This window comes from Sorghum bicolor, chromosome 4 (assembly GCF_000003195.3).
Source record: "Sorghum bicolor cultivar BTx623 chromosome 4, Sorghum_bicolor_NCBIv3, whole genome shotgun sequence".
Classification (NCBI taxonomy): domain Eukaryota; kingdom Viridiplantae; phylum Streptophyta; class Magnoliopsida; order Poales; family Poaceae; genus Sorghum; species Sorghum bicolor.
This window is the reverse complement of record NC_012873.2, coordinates 58,411,812-58,431,442: the sequence shown is the minus strand read 5'-3', so window position 1 is coordinate 58,431,442 and position 19,631 is coordinate 58,411,812. Positions and strand designations below refer to the sequence as shown.

Sequence of the window (19,631 nt, the reverse complement as noted above, 5' to 3'; positions counted from 1 at the left end):
CCTGCTTATCAATGTCATGTAGTATCTTGTTATCACTTTCCTTCTCTCTTCCTAAATCAAAGCTTCACTGATGTATTAGATGCTAAACAAGTAGTTGCAAGATGCATGCATGGTCATACAACCACAGATGACGCGCACTGTGTCTTTTAGTGAGCGTGTTTGTCTCAGTCTCCCAGACTTCGCACAGGAAAGGAAACCATGAGGTTGCAGTGGATTTTAAAGTTCCTCCAAAACGTACAGGGCCTTGTTCAGTTCACCCCAAAACAAAAAACTTTTCAAGATTTCTTGTGACATCAAATCTTAGGGCACATGCATAAAGCATGAGATATAGACGAAAACAAAAACTAATTACATAGTTTGCCTATAAATCACGAGATGAATCTTTTAAGACTAGTTAGTCCATGATTGGATAATATTTGTAAAATAAAAACGAAAATGCTACAGTGCCGAAATCCGAAATCTTTTCGGAACTAAACAAGGCCCAGGTATAGGAATCTTTCCTTTGGAAAGGAACCGATGAATCCTTTGATCCAAACATAGCTACAGTGACCAAAACTACAGGAATATCAATTCCTTTGAAAATCCTTTGAAATTCCCATGATCCAAACAGGCCCTAAAGTCAGGTAAATTACCTCACTAAACTTTTACAACCTTTTGTTTTACCTCCTTGACCACAATAAACGGTTTTAAAAGACAATTTTGTCTTTTTCTTATTTATTTATTTTGGATGACTATTTGAAAAATCATAGTCATAGAAACAATCATAAAATGAAAAATATAATTTTGTTGGACTCCACACGAGTAGATCTACATAATGAACATATAATATGATATCTTTTAATACAATTTTTTGTTGTAGGTTTAGATCTATGTTTTCTATAATTAATTCATAACTGCAATTTCTAAGGTCTAATTATGGTGGGCTAATTATGGTGAACTTAGTTATAGATTTATAAACTTGTTAACAAGTATACACCTAAATAAATTTATAACTGAGTTATACATAATCCAGTGAGTATGAAATTTTTACTACAATTTAAGCATACAATAATTAGCGCACCATAAAAATTTTATCGTAATTAAACTATAAAAACTATAGCTATGAATTAATTACAAAGAAAACGTAGATCTAAAGCTATAGTAAACAGTTTGTACTAAAGCATATCATATTATATGTTCACTGTGTAGATCTACTCGTCTAGAGTCCAATGAAAATGAATTTTTTATTTTTTATGATTTACTATAACTTTTTTAAAAATTAATCAAAATAAATAAAACAAATAAAAAGACAAAACCATGGCCTTGTTTAGTTGTGAAAAGATTTTGGATTTTGGCACTGTGGCACTTTCGTTTGTATTTGACAATTATTGTCCAATTATAGACTAACTAGGCTCAAAAGATTCGTCTCATAAATTACAGATAAACTGTACAATTAGTTTTTGTTTTCGTCTATATTTAATGCTTCATGCATGTGCCACAAGATTTGATGTGACGGGGAATCTTGAAAAGTTTTTGAATTTCAGGGTGAACTAAACAAGGCCCATCTTTGAAAATGTCTTGTTTAGAGAGATAAAATAAATGGTTTTATAAAAGATTAGAGAGATGGTTTATCTGATTTTAGAGTTCAGAGAGAAAAATAGACTTTTGCAAATTTTGAGGAGGTAATGTGGACTTTTTCTGGCTACTAGGAAACGAAGAGACCACTATGGGCTGGGGCCCGTAAACATTTTTCTCCTTACAGGGCCTTCATACGTCCACTGGTGATGCCAAAAAAGCGGCCCGTTATAATGACTGCAAATTCTATCAAGGCAACAGCCCACTAGGTTCTCACAAAGGACTTGGATCCACGGCCTGTTGGTGTTGGTATCCAACGGGGGCCCAAACGCCCCAACCCAGCGCAGGAGCGGCACGGCGTGAGAAGCGGATTAGCCGAAACCTGGAGTGGGAGCGGTGGTGCCGTGGCGTCTCCGTCTCCCTCCTCTCCGTCGCCCGCAGCCGGGCGCCACCGTCTCCGCCGCGCCACCCGCCATCCTGGTCCGGATTCGTTCCAGCAGGCTCCCACACCGCTCCTTGCTTCGCTTCACAAGCTCAAGCAAACGATCTAGGCTGACAATTCCTCACCATTTGGTCCTAGAGCCGCCTGAGATGTACCACGCGATGCGGCTGCGCTGCCTCCTCCTGCGCCCTCCGATGTGGAGCAATTCAAGCTCTCTCGGCATCTCCGCTACCGGCGTCAGTGGAGGTTCCTTCGTCAGGAGGTTCAGCGCGCTCGGCGCGCCGCGGCCGCCCGGCCCTGCCCGACGGCTGTGCCGGTTTTACGGCTCCAAGGGCGGCGTCGGGAGCGCCGAGGCGAGGGGCGCCGCTGCGGCCTCGGCGGCGGCGGGGAGCAGCGGCAGGTGCTTCGAGCAGGAGCACGCGCGGCTCGGTGAGAAGGACCAGCAGGAGTGGCTGAGCGGCGAGAGGTTTCTCACCGGCTGCAAGCGGCGGGAGTCGACGTTCCTCACCAGGCGGGAGAGGTTCCGCAGCGAGTTCCTGCGCCGCGTCGTGCCGTGGGAGAAGGGGTCGCTCTCGTGGCAGAATTTTCCCTACTATGTCAAGTGAGACGCCCACATCATCTGTTCGACATTTTGTTTCAACCAAGCTAACATTAGTGGGCTGACGACTAGAGCGTGTGTGTCTGTTCCCTTTTGAATGCTTAAGTGAGAATGCGAGGCAGCTGCTGAGTGAGTGTGTGGCGTCCCACCTGCGGCACAAGGGTGTCACGTCAGAGTATGGCTCACGTTTGGAATCCTCAGGAGGGCGGATATTGCTCCAAAGTTCTCCAGGTATAAAGCAGCTAGGATGAAGATACATAGTGTTGCTGTAAATGCTTGGGTTGTGAAATTTGTTTAATGCAGGAACTGAGCTTTACAGGGAGAGATTTGTTAGAGCTCTTGCACATGAGTTGCAAGTGCCGCTATTGGTTCTGGACAGCAGTGTCCTTGCACCATATGTAAGATACTGCATTTTCACAAAGTATAAAGGCAGGATGCAACTTTGCAAACCTCACATTTCACCTGATCTGTAGGATTATGGGGAGGATTACTCAGAAAGTGAGGAGGAGGATGAGCATGCTGAGTCAGAGGATGAAGGCTCAGAATCTGAAATGGAAGACGATGGTGATGAAGATTGGACAAGCAACAATGGAAAATCTGGTGAAAGTGACGATGAGGATGCTCTCAAATCTGTGGAAGACCTGAAAAAGTCTGTGGATGACCTAAAAAAGTTGGTCCCTTGTACTATCGAGGAATTTGCCAAGGTGATTTATCTTATCTCCCTGTCTTGTTGCATAAGAAGTGTCTTCCGATGCTTTCCACAGAAAACACACATATTTGACTGTGCTTCTGAAAAGTTGACCTGTTTCATTACAGACAAAATGGTACTTTGCCACTTTTGTGTCTCTCTAAAACGAAGGGGACATCAAAAGTTTAGACAATACAGTTGATAGAAACAAATGTTTGAAATAACTTGTCTTCTTTTAGTGTTCTTGCCTTACTAGAGGAAAGGCAAGGAGATCCAACGTTTCATATTTTCTGCCCTCGTCAATGATTTTTTCTTTATGCACAAATTTGTGGCTTATAATTATCCTTGACCGCCTTGTTATTTTAGAGAATTGTTGGTGCTGAAGAAATTACAGCGTCAGAATCTTCTGAAACTCCTGAGTCATCAGAAGAAGAGAAAAGGCCTTTCAAAAGGGGTAATTTCCCATGATTTTTCCCTTCAGACTTTACTATGTAAACTATCGACCACATTGCGTTGAAAAATAAGCTTTTATTGTTTGAACTTAACCCACGAGTCCATGATCACCTGAGCATAATTGAGGCTTAGCCCGTATTTATTGATACATTGTATGTAGCTACACGAACTCAGAAGTTAAATCTGCTTCATCTAAAAATTCTTTAAATCATACATACGAATTGGATCTTTCAACGTTGGAGTTTAAATCTGTTTTTTTCCTTCTAATTTTGTTATGTACCTTTTCAGGAGATAGGGTCAAGTATGTTGGGGCCTCTGGAGTTGTTGAAGCAGATCAAAGGTAATTGTTGGATATTGACTTTCTTACCTTTTTTTTCCTGCATGCAATGCACATTAGTTGATGGGCATTAGTGGTATTATGGTTATCAGTTGGGTGTGGTGAAGGGTGATTAGGAGCATTTTAGCAGCATTAATGTTATTTATTGTTATAAAGGAAGGTGAAGCACAAAATCAAGATAACCATTGAAAGAGGTCAAATAGATGGATAAGATTGAACTTTGTAGGTTAATGTGTGTGGATGCGAAGGACAAACCAACTGATGAGTTTGATAAAGTATAGATGCTGATTTGAGTTAACTTTTGTGGTTCTTAGCTTGGTACCATGACTTATCTTTGTTATGTTTACTCAAATATCAAACAACATTAGTTTGTTTGGGTTTGGTCTTATAGGTGTGGATCGTTTGGCTTTGGAATAAGCAAATGAGCATGCATGCATGTGCTAGCATAGATACGTAGTGATGTGGTGAAAAATAGAAAATATTTTTTTTTGTTCTGGTTTCACAAGTGCTTTATATCACAATAATGTGCTCCACGTTAAAAGTTCAATTTCTTGATGTTAACATTGATATGTACCATATATACCGTACACAGGATCATTTTGGGGAAAATACCTACTCAGGATGGCTCAAGGAGCGCCTATACTTTTATTAGTGCAAGGTGGGTATCATGGAACAGGACAAAATGATTTTGTAGTACACCCGATTCTGTGTTGTTGCCAGTTCTGGCCTCCCCTTTGTAGTTCTGTATAGTATTTTCTCCATGTCAATGTTAAAATTTCATTGTAATATTCCCTTTATCAATAGAATAGTCAATGTTACAATATAGAATTGGGTGATATTTATACGCTGAAACATGCATTGTTAGTAGCATGTGAAACATGACAAATTATTATTGCCACAAGTTATTATTTGAAACATGCTGAATATCTCATGAGCTTATCTTCCAATTTGAAAAGTATGATAGTTTAGGATGTAGTTTCTCTAATAGGAGCTATTCAGGCAACTTCATGTTCTTTATTTGAGTATTCTGAGTTTTGAAAATATGTTCCAGTGAAATGTATTGGCAAATACCTGATTTGTGGCTCCTTAGACAATTGATTCTCTGTCTATCGACTATCGTTGTCCTTTTTATGAGGAAAGTTCTTTGCTATGATATTTCTACCGTGCATGCAGAAACTTACAATATATAGAAAAATTTGCTCTTGTATTTGCGTCTAGAAAATTATTCCTATAGATTATGAAGATGAATATTTGTAACTCTAATAATCACAGGGGTCTATCAAATGGACAGCGTGGGGAGGTATATGAGGTCAATGGGGATCAGGTTGCTGTCATATTTGATCCTTCTATAGAGAAATCACACGATGCCCATGAAGATGTAACTAGCAAGGAGGAAAATGGAACAGCAACTGTTTACTGGGTTGATTGTATGCCTCTACTCTGTAGCTCTGATGGTTGTTTGATTTTATTTGACAATTCCATCACTTTGATTCCATCTGATTTCTTTGTGCCTTAGCTCAGGATATTGCACATGACCATGATACCGAATCAGACGATTGGCATATCGCACTTGAAGCACTTTGTGAGGTGATTTCTCAAAATATATCTTGACATGCATTTTTACATAAGTTTTGAAAATTTGGCGCATTGCATATGTATATTGCAACCATTCCTTACTGCTGGTTTTATCCTCAAATATTGCCAGTGTTGTTGGTCTCATTCAAGAAGTTAATCTCTATATGGACTTGCTTAATGAACTGTTTTCTGTGCAGGTTCTGCCATCTCTACAGCCAATAATTGTCTACTTTCCAGACAGTTCTCAATGGTTATCTAGAGCAGTTTCAAAATCAGATCGCAAAGAGTTTGTGCAAAGAGTTGAGAAAATGTTTGACCGACTTACCGGACCAGTAGTGTTGATATGTGGACAGAACATACTGGCAGCAGCACCCAAGGATAAGGAACATGTAAGATCTGATAATTCTTGCTAAAATTCAAATTCAACTTACATAAGCAATTTGTTAGATCTTATGCATGTTATGGACATGTACAGCCTGCACTGATGTTCCACAATCTCTCTCGCCTGTCTTCACTGGTAATTATCCTATGTTGTTCAAATGAATATATGTTTCTTGTCTGTTTACTTTCTATTATAATCATGATTTATTTCTTCAGTACTTGTATCAAAAGCCTTTGTTGATTGTTTTTATGTTAAAGCATGCTTGAGATAGGTTTTATTGTTATTGTATCAAGGGTCTTGGTTGATTATTTCCATTCTTTTGGTAACTAATGGATGAGTTTTGCACCATTATATTGCTGTTCCTATTTTGCCTTAGAGCATCTCCAAGAGTCTTTCTAAAGCTCACCCTTTAAATCATCATTCGGAGAGTCATTTGCATAAAAGTCGTTTTTTATATCTTTCCACTCTCCAACAGTTTTTCTATATCTTGTTTGCACTCTGGAGAGCCATTCTCGTTTTCTATCTTTGGCTAGCAAGAAATCTGGAATAGAAGATGGCTATTTCTGGCTAACCATTTAAAGAAGCTATTTAAGGGTACTTTTTCACCAAAATCTCTATTCTTAACAATTAGGAAGGATATAGAGAGTGTCTTGGAGTTGCTCTTACAACATTCATAAAACAGCACTAGTTGGCTTACCATTGTGAAGCATGACTGTCTAGCAAGCTCGTTCAGGTCCATTCTATGAGTTATCGGTACCTACCTTGTTTGCTAATGATGACTAATTACATATGTTTTTCATTCGTTAGAATTAGAGTGGGTAGAGAATGTGAGTCATTACTTGGACATATGTAAACCTGCTGTTTTAGCATGAATTGAAATCATGCTACTTGAAGGAGAAGTGCTCATTAGCTCTTTACAAAATGTTATTTGCACAAATTGTGAAACCTATAATATTAGCTTTGACTGTCATTTCTTTTGTCATTGCCTATGAAAAGTTTTAAGTTTGTCTTCTCAATTATAATACTTCACAATCAGTATGACTCATTTGAAATGTTTCTTTGCAGCCATCACCACTGAAGCGGTTGGTAGGGGGCCTGAAGGGAGAAAGATATTCAAGGTCCGGTGACATATCAAAGCTCTTCACCAATAGTCTAACTGTTCCTCTTCCAGAGGTTAGTATCTTTCACCAAATCTTGTTTTTATAGCCGCAATACACAAAACAAACTATTGACATGCACTGTACCAGCACATGATGAAGCTATAATGGCGCCTCTTATTATTAAACCAATGAATTACAGTGCCTAGTCCACATTTCAATCACAAGTGCCCTGTAGCTTGATGATAGCTCCTAACTTTCTTTCTTTCTTTCTTACTTTACATACAGGAAGATGAACAACTACGAGTTTTTAATAATCAGATTGAAGAGGATAGAAAAATCATGATTTCGAGGCATAACCTTGTTAAATTGCACAAGGTTTGGATGCAGATCTTGTGCTTCCCATCCATCTCCATTTTCATTCAGATTGCCACTTCACTATCATGGTTCCTGAGTTCTAAGTGATGATTGGTTAATGCAGGTGCTTGAGGAGCATGATCTTTCTTGTGTGGACATTTTGCATGTGAAGTCGGATGGTATTGTTTTAACAAAACAAAGTATGTCTACTCAAATTTGTAGCCCATGCTTCTGCTGGAATTTCATGCACATCATATGAGTTGATTTTTTTTAACTGGTTTGTCTTGTGCTGGTTCAATGCAAGAAAAATGGAACAGAAACATAATTTGTTTGATAAGTATAGTGGAATTTGACACCAACTCTTTTTATGATATCCTGAATTTCTTTTTCGGGTTTAGTGCTTTTATGCTTGTTCGAGTGAACCACTGCTATTACTAACTTGAAGTGCAACTAACCCTCAACTACAAAACCAACTTTACCTACATCACCGTGGCAGATTGGCAGTGGCCAGCTTGGGGGTGGTTACCAGTACTAAAATCCTGGTGCCAGATTAATCTCGTTGCAGTGAAGGTTTTGTAATGGTATTAAATTATGATGTTTCTATATGTAGAGATAGTGTAAAAATTCTGGTACATGATGAATCATTGGAAGTTATTGACAATTAATTGTGAACTGGTCTGCTCCATTGAATAAACGCTATAGTTGGTCGGTTGCAGATGGAAATGTATTAAAAAAATATTCACTATCCTAATGCTACGCTGCAAAGTGCACATTTTGAAATAGTGAAGCGGATTGAAGTGCTAAATTTGAAATATATTTCCTTTTGTTCCTCCATTTTTGCATAACAATCACAGGTTTCCGTTGCTAGTTGCCTAGTTGGTGGTGCAGATGTGAATCAGTAAGTTCAATGAGTTTGTTGTTTATTGCAGAAGCAGAGAAGGTTGTTGGGTGGGCTAGAAACCACTATCTGTCATCAACAGATCTTCCTTCTATCAAGGGTGACAGATTAATCATTCCCCGTGAGAGGTATATCTACTTCACATCATATATTTTTTAGGGAAACATTGACTATTGTTTTATTTGCTTTTACCTTAGCCAGTCCCTTGCTACTAATGTTTTATTTATTTATTTATGTGAAGTCTGGATATAGCAATCGAGAGGCTGAAGGAACAGGGTATAACAACTAAGAAATCATCTCAAAATCTGAAGGTATTCAACTGATTATCTATCTCATAAAGTTAGATTTTTTTTCTGCCTTTTCTGTTATGTCATTGTTCTATATGCCTACACAAACTCATAAGCTTCCTAACTTCAGGTTTTGGCTAAAGATGAGTATGAACGCAATTTCATTTCTGCTGTTGTACCTCCAAATGAAATTGGAGTGAAATTTGATGATATCGGTGCACTTGAGGATGTGAAGAGAACATTGGATGAGCTTGTTACTCTTCCAATGAGGAGACCTGAACTTTTTTCGCATGGAAATTTATTAAGGGTATGGCTTGCTTTTTTTCCGATAATTTTTTTTACTTCATATTTATTGATTTCAGTTGATCTAATTTACCTCTTAACATATTCGTTTTTTGTTTCTCCATGTACAAGCTGAGTTTCAATTTCAAATTTTGTGAGGTGATAACGAACATCATAATTTTTGTTAAAAAATCATAAATATTTTATCATTGTTTTGATAGTGTAAGACATATAATAAGAAATTAACAGTAGAGGTACAAAACTGTACGAAACATATAATGATGGAAAATCACAATGTATATTTTGCTAGAAATATCACAGAGCCTTGAATATTGCATTTAAGTGACTCCTTATTTTTGATAGACACATAAGTCACCTCATATTAGCATGAACTCAAAATGCTAGGTTGTAGAATTGGTTATTGCAGGAAAAAAATCATTTTCTGCAATAAATAGCTATAAGGTGCTGTTGCTTTAGCATTGTAGTGAAGCTTCCAGAAGTATGTTTCATGCTGAATTCAAGGTTATGACATAGATGTTACTTGAGTTCTTTCGATGAAGATGTTACTTGAGTTCTTTCGATGTATGTAGTTGCTGTGGTAGAGAAAGATGCAACTTTGAAAGGTGTTGGAATGATCCTATTCCCATTTACACTACACTTTTGCAGCATCTATTTTGCACTCTGTAAATTGATACAGATATTGCTGCATAAATATAGTCAATGTGGAAGGAAGATGAGCTAGCTTAGTTGGTCCAGGGTGTGGATGTATACCCATACCACCCAGATTTAAGTCTTGGTCGAGGTGAATTTGGGGTTCGGATGCTTTTGTCTTATTAATAATATAAAATGCCAGCTAGTTCCTGCTTGGTTGATCTAGTTTTTTAATGTGGATGCGTGCATTGTGTCCTGATAGCCTTTAGCTAGTTGACCTCGGTCCACTGTTAGACATTGGACTGTTCTTCATCTGTCAAAAACTAATTATGGAGCGTTTTTTAGCACTGGATTGTTTTCTATTGTTTTTCCTTGACCACTGGCAGAGAGTCCGCTAGGCATTTTCCCTGAAACCACTTTCCATGAGGTACTCACAAATTGGTGAGCCCTGGGTTCGAGCCTGGGTGGCTGTCCTCTTAATTGGTGGCACTAACCAAGTAACCATCCAAGCTACTGCTCAGTTCAGATTGTTACCAATTTATCATACATGACTGCACATTTATTCACCTAATTGTATTTAAGTCTAGTTTTATGATGGTTGCTTTTCCTTGTGTAATGTGATTGAGGCATGCAAATTTCATATGGATGCAGAAATAAGTTTTAGCTTATAAGTGAAGCAGATAACCAGAAGCTTCAATTAAGTTGATCTTTGGTTCTTAGTTAAACTCTTTTGTATATTACAAAATGAGATTGTGCAATTAAAGATACACTTGTTACAGATAAACAAAAAAAATGTGGAGATTCTGCAAATGAAATCACTATTTCTTAGACAGCTTGTTGCTTTAGCTTCATTCACTAAATGTTGAGTTATAGTTCTATCAATCGCTCAACATTGTGATATTTGTCTTATCAGAAGTTATGCATATTCGAATTGGTCTAACTGCTTTACTGAATTTCTAACAAACATTTGATTGTGTGCACCTTGTCAGCCCTGTAAAGGTGTTTTGCTTTTTGGGCCTCCTGGAACAGGGAAAACACTCTTGGCAAAAGCCCTTGCAACAGAAGCTGGAGCAAATTTTATCAGTATAACTGGTTCTACACTCACATCAAAGGTAATTTCATTTGTCCTCTATCTTTATATCGATTTTTTTTCAGTTTTGTTCATTAATAATATGTAAAATGAATTATATAAGAAAATCAAGACGCGTGATACATGTTGCTGAAGATTCTTGCTGCAAAGAATTAGAGGGCTGCATGCTGGGTAAACTATGAACACCTTAAATGATGTTTCAATAGAACACCATTCAATCTTGTCAGTTTTATTCTATGTAGGCATATGTTTTTGGGGTTGTCCATTGACTTTGGCAGTTAGGTTCTTTGCTTGATGAAAGTTACCAATATTGGCTCATGACCTACATGAAATTTCTTTTGTGAGAAGTTGGATCATAACAATATCTGTTATTTATTACTGGGAAAAAGTTCTGTTATGGTCTTGTTTGGTTAAGGGTTTGAACGTTCCTGTTTGGGATGATGCAGGATCTACTAATATAAAATTTAAATAAACACAGGATAAGTGGATTCAAATTATGATAATGTTTACCACATGTGGCAACTGTGAAATTTTGTTTCATGTTTCACCAGGTTGCTTTAGGATATCCTACTCACACGCCTTATTTGTTTTTCTCAAACATGTACACCTTATTTGTGACTAGTGACTATTAGTGGCTTAGCTAACAATTCTTGTGTATTGTGCCAATCAGTGATGGCTGGTGATAGCCATTAGATAGTAATGATCTAACATAAATCCATATGGTCATGGTTGTAATTGAGCACGAAAGCACCATTTTTCTCAACTTGATACAGTTTGACATGTCTAACTCAAGCAGCCAAAAGACCATCTGTAGTTAATCTTGCATCAAAATATATTAGCAATCAGCTATATTCTTATTCCTTGTGCAAGCAACCAAAGAGCTTGAATGGTTGTGAACAAGATGATCATTGACTGGCAGTCTCATGCATATGCATATATGCAAGTCATTTTCCAACCAACCACTGACTTAAAATTATTTTTCCTTTAAACAGTGGTTTGGAGATGCAGAGAAGCTTACAAAGGCCCTTTTCTCCTTTGCAAGTCGACTAGCTCCTGTTATCATATTTGTTGACGAGGTATGTTTAATCAATGCAGATTTGGCGCCCTCATTAATGCTTCAAAAAATCATGAAAAAAACATGTATGTAGTACACATAAAGTTAAGTATAGTTGCAGCAATTCAGTTTGTATGAAATTCACCCTAGATGTCAAGAAACAAAATAGACATGCAGTCAACCTGGCACTGTTCATCATGTGCTGACAGTGACACTTGTGTTTTTTGAATCTCAACATCAAAGATGAATTTCAAACTGAATTGTTGCGGCTACACTTAACTTTAGGTGTACTACATACATGATTTTTGTGATGATCTTTTGAAACATTGCAACATGGTATTTTAGCTAAAGAGAATGCCATGTAATTTTTGTATGTTAACTAGTAAAATGGAAGAAGAAAAACCAAGAGTACTCTTAAACCATTTCTTGTCATTACTTTGGCTGAAATTGAGCATGATTCAAGTATTCAACGTATGGTGGTTTTTTCATGATCTCCTGGCATGATACGGTTTGGTTGTTATAGGTTGACAGCTTACTTGGTGCAAGAGGAGGTGCATTTGAGCATGAAGCAACAAGAAGGATGCGCAATGAATTTATGGCAGCTTGGGATGGTCTCAGGTCCAAAGAGAGCCAACGAATCCTTATTCTTGGTGCGACAAATCGTCCATTTGATCTGGATGATGCTGTGATACGGCGTTTACCTAGACGGTAACATCTAAGATTCCATGTTCTTGCTTCTGACACAAATTTAAGCAATGGCCATTTAGCAAGATGTTCATTGGTCCCATGTCTACAGGATATATGTTGACCTTCCAGATGCACAGAACCGGATGAAGATTCTAAAGATTTTACTTGCTAAAGAAAAGCTAGAATCTGATTTTAAGTTCGATGAGCTTGCAAATGCCACAGAAGGCTATTCAGGGAGCGACCTAAAGGTACCAAACTAGAATGATCGTGGTACTCTTGTTTCCCTGCTGTTCAGAAGAATGAATCTGTTATGTTCTCTTTTCATGTCTCTGTGCAACCATTCACTGTTTGTTTCTGCAGAACCTATGTGTAGCTGCAGCATATAGGCCAGTTCATGAACTATTAGAAGAAGAAAAGAAGGTGCTTATGCTCTTTCAACCGTTCACCTGTGAACTTTCTACCATAAAGACTGCACTTCTACTCTACTCTTAAGTTTCCTTACATGATTCCTATCTTTTCTAGGGATGTGTGAGTAACGGAAACAGTTATCTGAGACCCCTTAAATTGGATGATTTTATCCAAGCAAAAGCTAAGGTATTGATTGTAATCCTGATTTCCCTTCTCTGATTAATTTCACTTTTCTTAACATCTGGCTATTTCCTAACGCAGGTTAGCTCATCTGTTTCTTATGATGCAACGAGTATGAATGAATTGAGAAAATGGAACGAACAATATGGGGAAGGTGGCAGCAGGACTAAATCACCATTTGGGTTTGGCAACTGACATTATAGTAGAGATTTACCAACACTATATCTTTGTAACATCTAGGCTGCCTGTTGTAGATTAGGGAATCAGTTCCATTTTTTTTTACCATGAGCCTATTGAATAACCTTGTAATCACCCTGTACAAACAACAACAACAAATTCTAGTTAAACGCCAGTTTTGCCTACTATACAAGGGTTGGTAATGTTGGTATAGAATCAGAAGAAATCGGCTATACACTACAGAATGATGTATCTGAGCTAAGATGTGAACGGCTTAAGAATTTTCAGTTAATTCATTCTCAGCATGGAATTCAGCAGAACAACTTTACTATTAAGGTAGCTAGTCGATGGCTGGAATCACCACGATGCCTAGCATTCTCCCAGTCCCAAGAAACGTTGTCGTATCAAAACAATGGAAAGGAATAGTATGTTAGCACTATAGTATTTTTTGGCCCTTACATGTTGTAAATGTGTTGGTTGTCCTTCACACCTGCGAACCCTGTGTAACATATCAATAAACCGGGTACTGAACTATCATCTGACTCGTCCATGATAGAGGTTAGGGAACACGATCTTCTCAAATTTTAATTGACAGAAGATTGTGTCCACGCAAAGAGAGTAGTTGGAACAAATGAACGTGTGCTCTAAAAATCGCGTCGCCCCGTGGGCTCAGCACCACATGCGTCCGATTTCGCAGATCCGTGGCCGCAGCATTAGACGCGCCATCCTCCTCCGGTGATGCACCGGGCAGCTGGAGAATCTGTTTCTCTGTACACCGTTCATTTGCAGAGTCTTGCTCCATGGGCAGGGCCCAGGTTTCTCTTTCAATTCATCACGTTTTCGTGTCCCGGGCAATCATGCTGGACAGTTGGGTGCCATGCGCGTGCGCCCATGCCACGATACCACCTGCTATGCTATGGTCGATCTACGATCTACTCCCTCCGTTCCAAAAAGAGTGTCGTTTTGGGTTTTCGTGCCACAACTTTAACTCAATTTGTAGAAAATATGTGCAATATTTATATCTCTACATAAATTTGTTAAAAAACTAGACTTAAAGATCTTTCCAATGATAATAATTATGTACTATAAATATTAATATTTTTTACTATATATTTAGTTAAAGTTATTTTTCGGAAAGCGCAAACGACACTTATTTTAGGACGGAAGGAGTACGCAAGTAGCAACAGTCTTCCACGCTGTCTGCATAGCTGGAGCTCAATAATTCAGTGTATCTTATTACAACTTTATTTGCAGGCGAGGGAGTAGTTTTTTTTTTTTGCTTAACTGCTCTTTCTTTATTACCCACCAAATTGTAAAAGACCGCTGTCCTATTCACTTATTGGGCGGCACGAAACTGCCCATTTCTTGACGGAGCGATCCCTTGACTGTCCTCTCAGGTCTGTGCAGCTTCGTCTTTTCCACACACACACTGGCTAGCCGGATCCCTTGACCGGTGTGAAGTCACGCATGCAAGTCGAAAATGTTCATACCGCTCCAAACATGTGCGCAGATGAATATATCTTTGCCAAAGTGATGACGGTCATTCCATTTTACCCAGTGACAGCAACGGGCTGCAGTAACTATCCTTCAAGACTTTCCCTGCAACTGCAAGGATCAAAGATAAAGGAGATTCGCCGAAACCACTCGCGGTCATGCTCGTTATCAAATCAAAGTCTGCGGCCAGATTTAGGCCTTGTTTAGATGCGAAAAGATTTTGGATTTCGCTACTGTAGCACTTTTGTTTGTTTGTGACAAATATTGTCCAATCATGAACTAATTATGATTAAAAGATTCGTCTCGCGATTTACAGATAAACTGTGCAATTAGTTTTTATTTTCGTCTATATTTAATGCTTCATGCATATGCCGAAAGATTAGATGTGACGGAGAATCTTGAAAATTTTTTAGTTTTTGGGTGAACTAAACAAGACCTTATCTATTTTTCAACCATTTGGCTGCTGCCTCTGCCTGAATGGCTGGTGAGTTATAGCACCTCCATCCCGTTTATCCCTGGTTCTTTACAGTGTTCAACGCAATTGTTTGGTTGGTGGCGACCGGCGTGCGTGATGCCGTGATGGGATGGCATTGTCACTCTGAAGAGTTGGTTCTGACCAGGCCAAAAGCAAGCAAACACTCACTATTTTTTTAGTTGTGCGGTTGGTGGGCGGTGGCTTAGGATCATATTTCGGCTGGTCGTCTAAATTAGCAGGAGTTGTGTGGTTGGTGGCTTAAGACCATGTATCGGCTGGTCGTTTAAGTTAGCAGGAAACAAGATTTACAAGTTACTATCACGTTGCATTTTGTTTAGACTTTTCTCCACAGTGCAACAATCACATGGAATATACTCCGTATGTTGTTAGTGTTTCCCGTTTCTCCTATGCTCCTCGTGATTTCTTTAACTAGAATATATTTAATGATGCCGCAGATTCGACGAAGACGGTCTCTAATGCTCCTGTCTCAAAACAACAGAATTTCCCAATCTTTATCTCGAAAGGAAAAGGGCAGATTTTTTTTTTATTTCCCGGTAATATATTTTGAGGGGCTTATACTTCAAAAAATAGAACTGGGAAGACGTGAATTTACTGTCTTATTTCCCCTGAAAACTTTGCTTTAGAAAACTATACAAGAAGTAAATTCCCAGTCCCAACAAGCGGATATATATATATCAAAAAGTACGGGACACCCATGATCTTCTCCAGCATGTTGGATCGATTCCGCATCAGTCCACCGCACGATTCTGCCGAGATACCCCCTTCCCACCAGCCACATCTGCCTGACGTGGAGGCACCCAGCGGTAGGTGACTCTGACTCAGCTACGTACCCCTGTACTAGCTAGATCCCCAACCAACCCAACGTGCATCCTTGACTAAAATACCCAGCTGAACCGGATAAACTGAGGAATTCCAGCCTTCATATGCAATTATATAAATATTTTTCACCAATACTACTTACACGCCCCATTCATTTCAACGCTGCATTTTAGAAGACGAGGATCCTTGAAATGCTAGGTGGCAATACCTATCTTCTTATGCCAACCCTTGTGTCATAACATAACTCTGAAAAATCTAGATCGATATATCTCTTTTTATATATTTATAATTAAAAAATAATTAATACCAGTGACATGTAACTGTACAAGAACAATCAATCAATCAATTAAATATAAATGAAGCTAAATGCTTTTTCATCACAATATAAACGTGTGGCTCTAGCGCAGCGCAGGGCACCAACTACACCTAAGCCATCACTCGAAACAAAACAACAAACAAAAGCAAATGCCAAGGGCAAAAAGGGGAATTCGAGCTCGAAATTACGCAACTACTCGGCAGCGTCTGGTGCCCGATGCGCCCCCGTCACTATTTTACTGTCCCCACATGGCCACATTTCCGCCACCGCCACCGGCTACCACCTGCCGCCTGCGCCCTCTGCTTCTTTAGACCTCCGGATCGCGCCGAGATTGAGCCGTAGCCGACTGGTCGCCGCGTCCCCTCTCCCCGCACAGCAGCAGCAGCAGCAGAGGATGGAGGCGGGCCTGGCGCTGCAGACGCGGGCCGCGGGCTTCGGCTCCGGACGGCGCCGGGGCGGCCTACAGTCGCCCATCGGGAGCCTGAGAGTCGCTGATCCGGCGGGAGCTGCGGTTGCCGCGGGCTTCGGCTCCGGACGGCGCCGGGGCGGCCTACAGTCGCCCATCGGGAGCCTGAGAGTCGCTGATCCGGCGGGAGCTGCGGTTGCCGTGCGGGCTCGCGGGTCCAAGCCCGTCGCACCGCTCCGTGCCAAGAAATCGTTCGGAGGTACAGCCCCTTCGCCTCTCTGTTTTTTACATTACGCATATTGTGGTCAGATTGGCGTGATTCGGTTTTTTTTTTGGTCTTCCCTGTCGCTTTTTTTATCCCGTTCGTTGCGAATTCGGTTCGCTCTAATCGAACCAATGTTATTGGGGCGTATTTGGATTCGTCATTACTGTTGACTTTAATGGAATTGACGTGTGATTTGGCTGTAGGATTTTACGAAGTATATAGTTTGGTTCCATGGGTTCCGATTCCGAGTGATTTCTGGAGTTTTGTTTTCCTCTTCTAAGGGGTTCGGGGAGGATCTATACCTTCTGAGTGGTTTGATTTGTCAGAAATTGATAAATCAATCGGGTTTTGGATTATAGGAAAAATGCAAAATAGGAAGATGGAGCCCCATGCTTGTATCCCTATGGTTGACAATTTTTTTAATGATCTTATTCCTGTGCAGGTCATGAAAACTTGCATAACTCCGTTGACGAAGCTCTCCTGTTGAAGGTATTTGACCAAGATCTTGGATTCCTAAAAGATCATATCAATAATTACTATGGAGAGCGCATGTGTTTTTGCACCGGCCTAATGTTATTGTGCTATGATTTCAGAGGAAATCCGAAGAAGTTCTGTTCTACTTGAACGGGAGGTGTATTTACTTAGTAGGTTAGTTTCCGTCCTCCTATATTGCGATTGCTATAAAGAACGTCAACTTTTAGATGAAACTACCATGTTTGAATTTATGATTGATGAGTGAGTGTTTGTGTGCAGGAATGATGGGTTCTGGAAAAAGTACAGTGGGGAAGATTATGTCTGAAGTCTTGGGTTATTCGTTCTTTGACAGGTCTGTGTCTTTTTGTGCAAGTAGCAATCTGTTGAAGGTTCCTATGGATGTTCTGATGCACAGGTACTGACGATGAGATTTGTTGCTCTAAATTATGTTTTACAGTGACAAATTAGTGGAGCAAGCTGTTGGAATGCCTTCAGTTGCTCAAATATTCAAGGTTCATAGCGAAGCCTTCTTTCGGGATAATGAGGTAATGGTTACTGAATTTCTCTGGTACTGACATCCTCATGTACTCTCTCTGATTTATGATGTTTGTTTTTTATTCCTTAATGCCCAGATTTGGAAGCTTTGGCTTATGATTTACCTTCCTTTGTGTTTCATGCCTTGCAGAGTAGTGTCTTGAGAGATTTGTCCTCCATGCAACGATTAGTTGTTGCCACCGGCGGTGGTGCTGTTATCCGACCAGTTAACTGGTATCTAGAGTTCACTTTATTTTTTCCTTTAAATGGGTCACTTTATTTTCTTTGAATCAATAGTAATGTGACCTGCGGTGCATTATCAGGAAATATATGAAGAAGGGCCTATCTGTTTGGTTAGATGTGCCCTTGGATGCTCTTGCTAGGCGTATTGCTAAAGTGGGAACTGCCTCTCGTCCTCTCCTGGACCAACCATCTGGTGATCCATACACAATGGTAGCTACTTGTTCCTTCATTTTCGTTCATGCTGGTGAAACAGAATTGTCTTGTCATTCTATTTGGACAAAGAACTGCTCATAGATCCACTTAAACCTTGAAGCTCTATCCTGGATTCCAGGCCTTTACTTGTGGTATCTGTAGGCATGCTCACACTTTTTTTGCCAGTTCTAATACGGATCACTCACTGGGTTCCTTCTATGTTAGGCCTTCTCTAAGCTCAGCATGCTTGCAGAGCAAAGGGGTGACGCTTATGCAAATGCAGATGTAAGGGTTTCTCTAGAAGGTAAGATTCCCATCCAGATAATCTGGCAAATTATATGATCAGATGATCCTTCATAAGACTTGATTATAGTTTTGTTCCAAGTTCCAGTGGATTAACACACCTGTGCCTGGCATTTGCAGAGATTGCATCTAAGCAAGGTCACCATGATGTCTCTAAGCTGACACCCACTGATATCGCAATTGAGGTAAGCTTACCGCGAATATCGTTTCTCTTTCTACGTACCAATTATCATCAGACAGCTTTTTAAAAGATAACACTCTTTAACATCTTTGCAGTCACTTCATAAGATCGAGAGCTTCGTCAGCGAGCACACTCCTGATAATCCAGCTAGCGACTCGCAAGCTGAGTCGCAGATCCAAAGGATACAGACCTTGTAGAACCTTGATCCTTTTGTTTGTACCGTAGTGTACCACCTAGAGCATCGTTGAGTTATTTGTTCGTTGCATTGTCACGAGGGAGGAGAAAACCTGAAGCATTTCTTGTTATAAGCTGTAAAGGAATGGAATAAGGGAGATAAATCCGAAGTGTACCGTTGGCTGAAACATCACTTTCTTCACTCCTGGGTCTGCTTTTGTTTGCCGAACGGATGTAGTAGATGAATCGAGGCATGAACTGGCATGACGGCGGCGGCAACGAACAGATGACCTCGCCACTGCTTGTGGCTTTTTAACCTGGGAGACACGAGTTGAGGGAAAGTTGGATGCGATTACGGGCTTACGGCCGAGGAGGCGGGATCGTATCTGAAATAGGCCGGTATCCAATTACGCCGTGATGAATCACGGATAGACTCGAAACAAACATGCGTAACAGTTCCTCTTATCTCTTCGCTATATGTTTAGATGAATCAAACGGCAAACGCCATCGCAGTTCTCACCGCAGTTTGATAGTTTG

General features: G+C 39.8%; 2 protein-coding genes across 3 annotated transcripts; both read left to right on the top strand.

The window, feature by feature from the left end:
• LOC8075705 lies at window positions 1,896-13,511 on the top strand. Of its 2 annotated transcripts, XM_021459191.1 has the most exons (24): window positions 1,896-2,597; window positions 2,701-2,825; window positions 2,898-2,992; window positions 3,068-3,298; window positions 3,649-3,736; window positions 4,024-4,075; window positions 4,665-4,730; window positions 5,345-5,499; window positions 5,589-5,659; window positions 5,845-6,036; window positions 6,123-6,164; window positions 7,095-7,202; window positions 7,415-7,504; window positions 7,608-7,683; window positions 8,413-8,509; window positions 8,623-8,692; window positions 8,799-8,975; window positions 10,591-10,713; window positions 11,684-11,767; window positions 12,269-12,453; window positions 12,542-12,680; window positions 12,793-12,852; window positions 12,955-13,026; window positions 13,102-13,511. In XM_021459191.1, exons 1-24 carry the CDS (start codon window positions 2,146-2,148, stop codon window positions 13,213-13,215), a joined length of 2,964 nt encoding a protein of 987 aa, XP_021314866.1. In that variant the 5' UTR covers window positions 1,896-2,145; the 3' UTR covers window positions 13,216-13,511. The 2 variants fall into 2 exon arrangements, with proteins under 2 accessions (XP_021314866.1, XP_002454278.1); XM_002454233.2 differs by lacking the exon at window positions 6,123-6,164.
• LOC110434391 (shikimate kinase 1, chloroplastic-like) lies at window positions 16,353-19,296 on the top strand. Its single transcript, XM_021458321.1, has 10 exons — window positions 16,353-16,987; window positions 17,436-17,482; window positions 17,587-17,641; window positions 17,747-17,819; window positions 17,925-18,012; window positions 18,153-18,235; window positions 18,325-18,454; window positions 18,662-18,740; window positions 18,860-18,924; window positions 19,016-19,296. Exons 1-10 carry the CDS (start codon window positions 16,363-16,365, stop codon window positions 19,115-19,117), a joined length of 1,347 nt encoding a protein of 448 aa, XP_021313996.1. The 5' UTR covers window positions 16,353-16,362; the 3' UTR covers window positions 19,118-19,296.

Bases quoted from the DNA above. Each gene is read 5' to 3' on its own strand.
- LOC8075705 (XM_021459191.1), top strand. From the start codon at position 2,146: ATGTACCACGCGATGCGGCTGCGCTGCCTCCTCCTGCGCCCTCCGATG. The intron at 2,598-2,700 runs GTGAGACGCCCA...TGAATGCTTAAG, and splicing joins AATTTTCCCTACTATGTCAA to TGAGAATGCGAGGCAGCTGC. The intron at 8,976-10,590 runs GTATGGCTTGCT...GCACCTTGTCAG, and splicing joins CGCATGGAAATTTATTAAGG to CCCTGTAAAGGTGTTTTGCT.
- LOC110434391 (XM_021458321.1), top strand. From the start codon at position 16,363: ATGAAGCTAAATGCTTTTTCATCACAATATAAACGTGTGGCTCTAGCG. The intron at 18,236-18,324 runs GTATCTAGAGTT...GTGCATTATCAG, and splicing joins GTTATCCGACCAGTTAACTG to GAAATATATGAAGAAGGGCC. The intron at 18,455-18,661 runs GTAGCTACTTGT...CTTCTATGTTAG, and splicing joins CTGGTGATCCATACACAATG to GCCTTCTCTAAGCTCAGCAT.